This window comes from Notothenia coriiceps, unplaced genomic scaffold (genome assembly GCF_000735185.1).
Source record: "Notothenia coriiceps isolate Sejong01 unplaced genomic scaffold, NC01 NC01_scaffold00005270, whole genome shotgun sequence".
Classification (NCBI taxonomy): domain Eukaryota; kingdom Metazoa; phylum Chordata; class Actinopteri; order Perciformes; family Nototheniidae; genus Notothenia; species Notothenia coriiceps.
The window spans coordinates 215-12,162 of record NW_011337971.1 but is presented as its reverse complement, the minus strand read 5'-3'; the positions used below and the strand labels follow the sequence as shown (position 1 = coordinate 12,162).

The window sequence follows — 11,948 nt, the reverse complement described above, 5'->3', positions numbered from 1 at the left end:
AAAGGTCCTCCGGGAACCTTAGTCGATACCCGTGGCCGACACCCCTGTGCGTGAGACAAAGACCGTCGGGTTTTACCTGTCGTCCAGGAATGTGGTCCACCGACTTTGTCCACTCCTCTCAGGTAGACTCTGTACTGGCGATTTGCTCCTATGACAGGTGGAGGGAGGTGTGCTCGCCAGTTAATCACTTCTTTACGGAGGGAAGTGATGTAATCTAGACGAAATGTGAGTCAAGTGTTTTCGATGTGATTAAAGACAGGAACAAATAGGATCGAAAGGGGACCGACGGACACAATCGTTTTTCGACTGTATTTAGTGAAGATCGGCCTTTTGTCTTATGACATTATTACGGACACCAGTTAAAACCAAGTAACAACGTATCTAATTTATTTTTTTGGAAAGTTAACCTTAGTGTGTTATAAAACAATATTATTTATACCATTACCAGAACAGAAGGTTAGTAATGGGACATTGCTTACCAACCCACTAGGGGACTTGAAACGTTATCGCAGAGTGGTAAACATTTTTATTTTCTTAGAACCAAATACTGGTTCTAAGACTTTACCCATTTTGTAATGTGAACATCGTTACGATCGTAAAACCTGCTATCGTTATTGGGGTTTTCAAGGGTTTTAAGTGGAAAACCTTGAAGTTGTAGATTTTTTTATAAAAAATACCCTCGGACGCGGGAGGTAACCTGAGGAAACAAAAATGAAGGTTTGTATCACCTGTAGTATACATACATTTATAACACGAAGATAACCGATCGCGAGGTTTTCCATACTCACTTAACGGGAAGAAACTCAGCTAACTGATGATACGAACCATTTTTACCGAAACAAAACACATGTCTCACAAGAAGCATCTAAATTAGCCCTGAGCGAAAAAATGCTATCGCACTTACTGTAGCACCAAACTAACGGATTAAATAGCCTTATTACTTATCGTATCTACACAAACAACATATCGATTAGCAAGCTGAGATTCCACAGATTCCAGAAATATTAGTATCATCACTGATACTAATATCGCGATCTGAACTCGCGACTGGGGGAAGCGTAAAAACAGACATCACAACACGTAGTGTCAGGGAGGAAACAAGGAGAGATTAGCTGTTGTTCTGATCAAAAGTTGTCTTCGATGGTATTAAAATGATAAAAACGCTGCTAAAGGTTAATCCAATGGTTAATCCAATGTGTCTGTGTCACTTTGAAATGATTACTGATAATCCATCTTCATATTTACCAGTTTGAGCCTAGGTTCCAGTTTTCAGTTTTCAGAGCATAACATAGCTTTCGTCTTGATGCACGTAACTCTCACTCCTCAATGGTAAAGTGTATGTGGAACCTCCCCTTCGATTATATTGGCCCAAACGGTTCAAAAGAGGTGTCAATCACCAAAATCTACCAATGGGTTCCAGAGACACGGCAAATATACCCAAATTAAATGGGTCTCTAAAAAGGTCAAATCAAATGTCACTTGTTTTGCATCAATCTAGATACAGGGTACTTATTATATGTTATAGTTTGGATTGCTAAAGCTTTTAGTCTACTATCCCATCATTCAAGGGTGGTTTTCACTAAGTAATGTTTTTTTTTTGGACGGACACTATCATTTAAAATGTTTTACTTATGTTCAATCTGAATTTACTTAAAAATGAAACAATTCTATATTGATTCTGACTTTTCTACATCCAACTCACAGGTTTATCATTGCTTTGAGAAAAAAGATTATTAATTTACCCCTTTTAGAAGGGAAGATATAGTCATTTGTTCTGGGCATGTTATTTTCGAGCCTGAGGCCTGAAAAACAGGCTTGGGGCTTAACAGGTTAAGCTGTGTATTTTATTAAATGTTTCAACGAAAGTGAGAATATTATATACTCATATCAGAAATACAATATCAGTTACGAATAATTGCAAATGTTTTTTTGCCAAATCACTCAGCCCTGCTTCCTAAGTGTATATGAAATATGTTAAACTAATATGTTCTACCCTGACAGGGTACAACATTAGCATGCTGCTTAAACAGCTGCAATTTGAATTACATTTTTTGCTGAATAAGTACTTTTACTTTTAATACTTTAAGTACATTTACAAATAGGATTTGAAATGCAGGACCTTTATTTGAATGGAATATTTTTACATTGTGACATTGGTACTTTAACTATAGTAAAGTAACACAATGCAGGATAACCCTGGGATCAATGGAGAGCTATAAGAACACCTTCTTCCTCCCGGCCAGCAGCAGCTGGGTGTAGCCCTGCAGAGCCCCCCGACAGCCCTCAGAGCTGCTGCCTCCGGTGAGCAGGTCGTCTCCGAAGAGGGAGGGGGCTTCAGCTGGACCCGCGCCCTCACTGAAGTCGATGAGGGTGGGGGTGTCAGTCTTGCAGCTTCCGTCTGAATTTGAGCCCTGCACCAGCAGCTCGGCAATGTCTGAGCCAACTATTTGCTGAAACAATACACATTAATTGATGATTGCATCAGAATAAACATGATTCTGTGTGTAATATGTCTACAGTACAACAAGGCATGGTCAACCTACTCCATTCTGTCTGCAGAGCAGGATGAGCAGGTTCCACAGTAGGGCAGCAGAGCTCCGGTCCTGCAGCCCCCCCCCACTCAGACAGGCAGCCGCCCTCTGCTGGGCAAACTCCATCGCATCCACTTTGTGCAGGTCTTCCCTTCAAAAACATGAATAAAGCAAGTACATACAACATCGTATTTTGAATTTAAACATAATCTCACAGGACTAATAACGCTTTCAGGTTTGACATTCAATGTATTCTGAAGGGGTCTGTTACATTTAATGGTGAGAATCGTTAGATTCAGATTTGCACACCAAAATAAAAAAAAGAATAAAATGGTTCAATTTTCTCTTTTAAGGTGAATTGTATGCTTTATTTACTCATTTGTATCTGTTGAAAATGGGCAGTGAAATAAAAAAACTGTACTGCTGTTGTTGTATTTTGTTCTAAAATAAATTGCAACACCTGGATAAAGGCCCTGGGAAGTTCCTCATGTCCTGCTGTTCCTCGGTCTCACCCAGAATGACCTATGCAGACATGCACACACAAATAATCTCTTTCAGTCTACAATACAATGTTAAGAAGACGATGTTATCAGCACAGGCTTAGCGTACCTCCAGACTGTGGATCTCCAGCTGGCTGACATTCTCCTGGGTGGAGAGGCCCGGAGTGACCCGGATCAGCTGACCCGCCGGCCCAAAGCTGACCACCACATGAGGGAGGGAGAACTTCAGAGGAGCCAAAACCTGGGGCCCCGGAACATGGTCTGAGGAGATGTGGGACACAGAGCATGTGTCAGGATGACAACAGTTTATAGAAATATTGTATGAATCAGTATCAAGTTAAAAGACTAAAAGTGTATTGTTATAACATGATCATTTTCCGATGATAACAAGATATTTTACATTTATGCAACACTATAAACTACAAAAAACTCACATTTTAAATAAGCTTTTCTTGTTTTAAAAATGAACTCTTTATTTTATCATAATATGAAATCATTGCTCAAGCAATTTAAAAAATCTTTGTTATATATATATATATCAGTGGCGAACCGTGTCTATCACAACTGGACCTTCTGTAGACACACACACCCCCGCCGCCGTGTGTACCTTGGTTGAAGGATATTCTACCCAGAGACCCAGAACAAGATCTGGCCGTATTCACAAAGCATTTTATCTTACCGCTAGGAGTGCTCCTAACTCGCGCTAAAACATTTTACGTAGGAGTTTTTTCTTAAAAGTTATTCACAAAGCCGCTGAGACCTACTCATACTAAGGATAAATCACTAAGAGTGAACTAAGAGTGACGCGCCGTTGCTATGGATTACGTCGATTCTCGTGCATGAGTTTAGAAGCGGTCAGTACGGTGATTGGTTGTTCAGAGCAGGCGGTCTCGGTGAAACTCATCCGCAACATCCCACAAACGAGCCCACTAAATCATAGAAAAACAAGGAAATAGCCTAGGCTAGAAATGTATTCCTATCAAATAGTTATGGACAGTGCAGTTAGCAGAATACACGCATGATGGCAAGTTTGTGCAGACCACGATAATGACGTTGTATATGCACGTTAAAGAGAGAGAGCAAACAATAAAAATACGTAAATTGCATTAAATCAAGGAGGCAATTAAAAGCACCCCGCAAACTATTATCCAATGAGCACATTTCCAGCACTTAAACACTTTCAATAACAGCCCATACCGCCGTTCAAGTCCCCCTATCATGATGAATGAAAACAATCTGCGTGTTGATGGAATGTACTTTCTTTCTATTGACGAACACGTNGGTCCAAACGTAACGGCTCCGCGGACGTTACGTCACTATACCCGAAATACGTCACTATACCCAAGAAGTAAACAATGGAAAAAGATAAATCTCCAACGAGGCGTCTCGTTGGAGATTTATCTTTTTCCATTGTTTACTTCTTGGGTATAGTGACGTATTTCGGGTATAGTGACGTAACGTCCGCGGAGCCGTTACGTTTGGACCAATCCGTGGACTTCCTCACACACACACACACACACACACACACTCGGCGGGACGTTGCGAGGCTCGCTGCTGCGAGGAGCGGGACACTGTGAGCTGGCTCACTGGTGTGGGGTCGGAGAGACAGGGAGACACCGCGGAACTCAGCCTGAGCACACACACAAACTCCCAGCCAGGCTGCGGGTGTGTGTGTGTGTTTCGGGCTGGGTTTCGCTGTCTCGCAGACGGCCACTGGGCTCACAGGGAGGGGGGGTGGGGGGGGCAGGAGCTCCAACAAGCCGTTTAGGACAGAGAGTGAATACACATGCTATACAGAAATGCTGTATGAGAAACCAATGAGAGTTTGGAACATGACATGGGACCTTTAAAATAACTGCCATGTGTGGAATAAACAAATAAATAAATGTAAGAATCAGAATCAGGTTTATCACCAGGTGGGTCGATATATACGAGGAATTTGACTTGATGTCATGGTGCATACATAAAAGTCAAGCAAGAATTAAAACACAGATAGAAAACTATTTTAAGAAAACTATAAGAACATAAAATATAGCAGTATTTACATAGGCTCTAAACCACTTTACTTGAGAACCTTAGCAGCTTGTGTACACTTCCTACTCATTCACACGAAGCATTCACAGCATATATAACATATGCAAGCACCCAGAAGGATGTGGGGCCATTTTCAACTGTGAAACTTTCTCTTATTTGACTTTAAAAAGCTTGGAGCATTTACAAAGTTCTCTGCTTCCCCTTGATGAGGTTCCTATGTTTTACTCAAATATTATTTCCCATAGGAAGCACTCGCACCGCCTAACTTTCTGTTTGCCAGAGCTATGGCTCTGTTTAAACTGAATATTTCAGATGGTCTCCCAACTTATGGACACACAGGCGCAGACACACACACAGGCGCAGACACACACACAGGCGCAGACACACACACAGGCGCAGACACACACACATGCACATACACACACAGGCGCAGACACACACACAGGCACATACACAGACACAGGCGCAGACACACACACAGGCGCAGACATACACACACACACATCTGTTGAGCCTGATTGGACAGGACTGAGCAGCGTTCTCACAGCACTAACTGTCACCACAGTGAGAGGTCAAACAGAAACAGTAACACAGCTTATATAAGTCACAATAAAAGGAGCAGGGGGGAGCGGGGGGGAGCGGGTGAACTCTGTGTGTGTGGAGAGATTTTCACAGTAAAAAAAATGCTTTTATACATAATCTCAGAGCAGTTACTGCACAAAGACAATCAAGTTCCTTCCTACATAACTACTACCTACATCGTTCATAAAGACACACAAATAGTCGCCTTTTGAACATTTCGTGGTACATATTTTGGACACAGTGTCTGATAATGAAGCCTCTGGTGTTGCATCTGACGGCTGGCAATGCAGGAAACTTGCTGTTTGTGCCAACATTGCTTTATGAATCATTTAAATATATCCGTCTCTATAACATTTTTGGATGATCCCTGAAGTCTGTGATCCACACATTTGTCTTCTATCTCTCAGAAAGTGGAAGATAGTTAGCCTAGCTTTTCAAGTAAGTGGAAATTAGCTATCTGGTACACGTGACATACTTATATATGAATTAATATATCATGTGTGGACTCGCAGACTGCGTATTTTTTGTCATTTATTTAAGTCAATACCGCTGAGTCATCACCATTTAGCAATCTTTCTATCTAGCTTCTTTTGGATGCCATGGTTTTGTCAAAACTCACAGCAACAGATATTCACGTAACCTCAAAAGTATGATGATACTGTGAGACAGAAGCGACGACAATACATTTGAAATGTGCAATAGCAGCTCATGTTGGCTCCCAGCTGGCTGACGCACTTGTGGTTTTAAGAGATATTACCAGCTATTTTTAGTGCGCGCTCGAACAGATACTGCAATTAAATAACAAGTAGCGACAAGACCAAAGATTCATGTCTCCTGGAACATAAAAATAAGGGAGTGTAGTTACTGGGAAATAAAAGGGGATAAAACTTTTGATTAAATTGGTCAACTAGGCCAAATAAACACTGTATATTGATTCATTTGTTTTACCTTGACTTCTTTAAGAGGCCCTGTTCTGCTTTTTGGGGTTCTCCCTTTCCTGTAGTGCGTCATAGAGGTCTTGGTGCATGTTAATGGTCTGCTAAGGCAAAAATCCCTGAAACGCCTCCGTTGGACTTCTTTGTTTACTCCTGGAACATAGTGACATCACAACATAACATCACACTTCGATTGGCTAGCGCTCCAACACATTGTAAGTGATAGGCTAAGGGGCGGGACATCTCTAAGTGGTTGACCAATCACAAAAGAGCCTGCCAGCTAACCAATCAGAGCAGACTGGGCTCTGGTTTAAGACAGAGGGTGAAAAGAGGTGCTGCAGCACAGGCAGTATGAGAACAATAAAGAGCTTTTTGAACATTGAAGCATGGAGACAATACACACTGATATACACCTGAACATCAGCAGGAGAGGACTCTTTAAAGTAGAGACACTACATACTGATATACACCTGAACATCAGCAGGAGANGTGTGCCTTGGCAGGGTGAAAAGAGGTGCTGCAGCACAGGCAGTATGAGAACAATAAAGAGCTTTTTGAACATTGAAGCATGGAGACAATACACACTGATATACACCTGAACATCAGCAGGAGAGGACTCTTTAAAGTAGAGACACTACATACTGATATACACCTGAACATCAGCAGGAGAGGACTCTTTAAAGTAGAGACACTACATACTGATATACACCTGAACATCAGCAGGAGAGGACTCTTTAAAGTAGAGACACTACATACTGATATACACCTGAACATCAGCAGGAGAGGACTCTTTAAAGTAGAGACACTACATACTGATATACANTATTTTTTATGGGAGCTCGCCTCCATTAGGACTCCTTTGTTTACTTCCAGAACATAGTGACATCACTATGTATGTAATAATTGTGCTTCTATTGGCTAGCGCTCCAACACATTGCACTTGATAGGCTAAGGGGCGGGACATCTATTAGTGGTTGACCAATCACAAAAGAGCCGGCCAGCTAACCAATCAGAGCAGACTGGGCTCTGGTTTCAGACAGAGGGTGAAAAGAGGTTCTGCAGCACAGGCTTTATTAGAAAAATAAAGAGCTTTTTGAACATTATAGCATGGAGACATGTCCCAGTAGAGGCCCCTTTAATAGAAACTCTACCAATGAAGCAATAATAATGTATTATTTATGTGGGATCACAATATTTATGTCTGCCTTGTTTTTCAGAGTTCATCTCTGCCTGTTATTTATACTTTACAGAGGGGTAGGGCAGTACATAACACCCATAAACACCTTCCTGCAGACTGTAAATCCTCTTGCTTGACGGCCAATAAGATCATTGGAACTCCTGGGGGGGGCTGACTGTCTGTTCACTTCTGTCCCTATAAACTCTCTCTCATGTAACACAATCCATTTTACAGACTATTTTGGCAGCAGCCCTTTCTCTCTCAGCAGCACATATCATGAGAGTAATGTTGGGGGGGCAGGGTGGTTTAATAATAATCAGCATGGTGTATCCCTTTATATATGCTCTTTATCTGTGATGGCTATTGTTTAAGTATGGAAGGGTGAAGAAACTGAAGTTAAAATGTTTTTTTCCTTTCTTCTCTGAGGCCAAAAGAAAACTTTGTGAATGTGCTGGACTGTAGCTGTTATTGACATGCATGCATCCTCAAAATACCTACACACAATGGACACTGTTTATGGGGCCAATTGAGATTTATCACAAATCTCAGCCGTTACTGAGCATGTGTCTCTGTATGAACATGTTGGATGGTCTGTCTTCTGACCAGTGTTTATATTCTTATTTACTGTATAAGGCTGTTCTTGGAGTGATTCTTTCTTACCTAGGGAACCCCACCTTACCAAAAAGGACAGGAGGTTATTGTCCTCCCTCCCAGGACTCATTCCTACTAAAACAACATCTGCACGGGGAAAAGGCATTTGAGTACGCAGCTCACACAGCCTAGAATCAGTTTAATCTTTAGGAGGTGGATGCAATTAAAGTGATTCTAATCTAATAAGAAGCAGGCACATCAGAATCAGAAGTCCTTAATTCGTCCCACGCCGGGGAAATTAACAATATTACAGCAAAGGGACAGTTACAAGGCAAAAAAGAAATAATTCAATAGAGAGGCAAGCACACGTTAATAAAGAAAATCAAATAAGAATACATCCATGGAACAGAAATAAGTAGCAGCATTCTAAAAAGTAAGTGAACAAACATATAAAGTACAGCAGGTGATAACTTTAATAGTGTAACAAAAATAGTGTACATCTGACTAATGTTGAAAAGTGTGTTATAATTCGGTCATTTTTTTCTGTTAAGTGCTATATTTTAGTCATTAAATATGAAATGCTGTCATTGCTGCTGCTGCTGCTGCTGCTCTTGGAAACAACACTTTTGAAAAGTTTGAAATGTTACATTTCAATGTTTTTTTTCCTGTATAATTAAAGGTGAAATAAAGTATCTCTGCTCTTCCGGCAGGTTCACAGGCCAGCTGACGGCCAGCGACCCCCTGCAGACCCTCTTCCACCTGCTGACTGGGAGGGTCCCGGCCGCTACCCTGGTAACACACACAGCATGAACTCTACCCCCATCCCAGCGTTCACTTCTGTTATTATATGACTTAGAAACGTCGGTCTGTAACTATTGTGTCTTCTTGGCAAGATACATTTATAAATTGATTAAACATTTGGTTAACTTTGAGAAAGAGACAAAAACTTCTGAGATCAATGTGTTTTACTTTCGAGATATAACCAACATTAGCCCTTTCCTTAAACTTATAAAGGCACCGATCTTAAATGCATTGGTATTTCTTGTTATTTACTGCTTAGTCAGTGTATCACTTAATTTCTCAGATATTAAATAAAGGTTATTTACCTGTGCGCTTTCACTATCTGCAGCTGGTATTTCATCAGGTTCTTGAATTTCTTAGAATGTAAGCCAATACGATAGATATTATCAGCCAATAAGAGTGGTGATACTGATGCTCTGCGTGCAGTGCTGTGGAAATGAGAAATGGGGGGACTGGAGGCCCCACCTGGCTGTCCTGCTGTCCAATGAGACGGGAGATCCTGCTGTCCAGCAGAAGGCCATCGTCACTATGGGAGACACCCTCAGTACGTACAGATACGCTGACTGATATAAATGTTTCTGCTCAGGTATATGAGCTGGCTGTTCTGTGTTTCACTCCCCCTGCAGCCTCCAACGGCCTGACACATGCGGCTCATGTGTGCTACCTGACTGCCGGGGTCTCCTTCGGGGCCTTCCCTCAGAAGGCAGAGAGGCTGGTGTTGCTAGGCAGCAGCCACAGGTGAGAAGGCCTTCATGCTATTCATCAGTCAGCCATGTAGTCATATTGCAATTTCTATAAAATGAAGGCAATACCAACGAAGCAAGACAGGTAGATGTCATATAATCTTCTTAATTTAGTGTTAGAGTCTTTGTGGATACTACATTATGACTTTTAGTGTGACATACTAAACTATATCATTTTTTATTATATTTTGATGACAAAGAAGACGATACAAATGTTAATGCCTAATGCCATTTTTATTAGACTTTCTTTAGTATTACTTTTTAATAATAATATTAATTTTAATACACATCATTCTTTTTAATTTATGTTTAATGATATATTTAATTGCATACAATACTATGATTGTTTTATGGATAACTATATTATGACTTATTGTAACATCCTATTCTACGATTTTCTTAGAATGTTACATTGCATAATATACAATGACATATTATACAGCTTTTTATTGCATAATATAGGTTGATCTTTTCAACTGATCACTGTTTTATGACATTTTTATGAATATGGCAAATATATCACTTTTTATGATGTTTTCTTTGCATAATAAACTGAAATGTTGTCAATGGAATCATATACGATGACATCCTTTATTTAAAATATAAGATACTATTCTGTAATGTTTTTGATGATATATTTTTCTGCTGAATAATATGCTACGGCATTTTTTATGGAATACTATACAATGACATGTTTTGGGATATATGTTTATGGCTCACTATGTTATGACATTCTTAAGGCTTACTTTACTATGACATTTTATAGGAAATGTTTAATGGCTTACTGTTAGTGTCTCCGGATATGATCTTACTTATATTTGTGTCCTGTCTCCTCTGCTCACCTTCAGGCAGTCCTTTGAACACTTTGCCACCGACCTGGCCATCCAGTGCACTGAACTGTACGAGTACTGCCAGACCCTGGGGGGCAAAGGCCTCTCAATACCATCCTTTCAGGTAGCTCATACTCACAACACACTGAGAAAAATGAAACGTTATTGTATTTTGTCAACAGATAAAACATGCAGTAATTGTATAAGATTAGTTGAAAGCAATAATATTACGTTTAAAGAGGACCTATCATGCAAAATGCATGGTCAGCTGCAGCGCATGCAAAGACAGGGTGGAGGAAAGCAAAATAGAGCAAAATGAGGCATGGCTAAAATGCATGATCTGTTTGGTATTTTGAAAAAAAAAAACATAAATATACCTTATATAGGTATGGCCCTACAATATATTATTCAAAAATAGCATGATCGGTCTCCTTTAAATAAATAATTATTTTATTGCTTTCAGCTAACCTAATACAGTTATGTGACATTTGTTGACATAATACATTTAATAAAGGGGTCCCTGTTTCAGTTTGTTCAGTGCACTTCTCACTGCTTTCTATAGAAAGTACCTATAAATAGTATATTCTCTCTTATCATTGTGTTTGATAGGTGTATAAGTTCCTGTATGCGGCCCGCCTGCTGGACTGCGGGCTCTCCTCTCAGGCCTTCCATTACTGTGAGGTGGTGGGCCGGGCCTTGCTCAGGCAGCGGGGGTCTTACTCTGTGCTGACTGGGGAAGTTATTAAGGTATTCACACATACTCTTATAAACAACCCCATTCAATTCTAAACAGATGTACTATCAGTATGTGTCCTCTGTCCTACAGCTGTCCGACAGGCTGAGGCACTCTGAGGGACACTTCAACGACACAGGGGTCAGCAGGGCGGGGCAGGAACCTGATTGGCTCCAAATGCTCCGTGCTCGCCACAACAGTTTACAGGTGAGCCTCTTCAAAGCTTTCATTTCAGAAAATCATGTATTCGTAAGGAATAGGAATCAGTTTTGGCTGTGAGGAATTAGGGGAATGTTAAGCGGCTGGCCAATATGAGTTGGACTGCCCTCAGATTATTTGTATTTTTTTTATTCTTTAATGTAGCCGTACATTTATGGCAAACTTGTATGGAGCTATTTCAGGGTCATAAGTTTTGATCATTCAAAAAAATACAATTTATTTGAAAGTTCAAGTTTTTATCCTGAACTTTGAAAAATACAATGATGTATTCA

General features: G+C 40.5%; 2 protein-coding genes across 2 annotated transcripts; one reads left to right on the top strand and one right to left on the bottom strand.

Moving 5' to 3' along the window:
- Positions 1–2,213: 2,213 nt before the first annotated feature.
- LOC104942849 (protein transport protein Sec16B-like) lies at positions 2,214–3,304 on the bottom strand. The gene is made up of 4 exons (XM_010768149.1): positions 3,141–3,304; positions 2,992–3,053; positions 2,544–2,682; positions 2,214–2,450 (listed from the first exon to the last, which is right to left on the bottom strand). Exons 2-4 carry the CDS (start codon positions 3,018–3,020, stop codon positions 2,214–2,216), a joined length of 405 nt encoding a protein of 134 aa, XP_010766451.1. The 5' UTR covers positions 3,021–3,053; positions 3,141–3,304.
- A 4,393-nt stretch (positions 3,305–7,697) lies between these two features.
- On the top strand, positions 7,698–11,664 carry LOC104942848 (protein transport protein Sec16B-like; the record flags this gene model as incomplete). Its single annotated transcript, XM_010768148.1, has 7 exons — positions 7,698–7,705; positions 9,061–9,142; positions 9,578–9,695; positions 9,778–9,889; positions 10,743–10,848; positions 11,334–11,471; positions 11,551–11,664. Coding segments are annotated over exons 1-7 (678 nt in total), but the record flags the coding sequence as incomplete, so codon positions are not given.
- Positions 11,665–11,948: the final 284 nt, after the last annotated feature.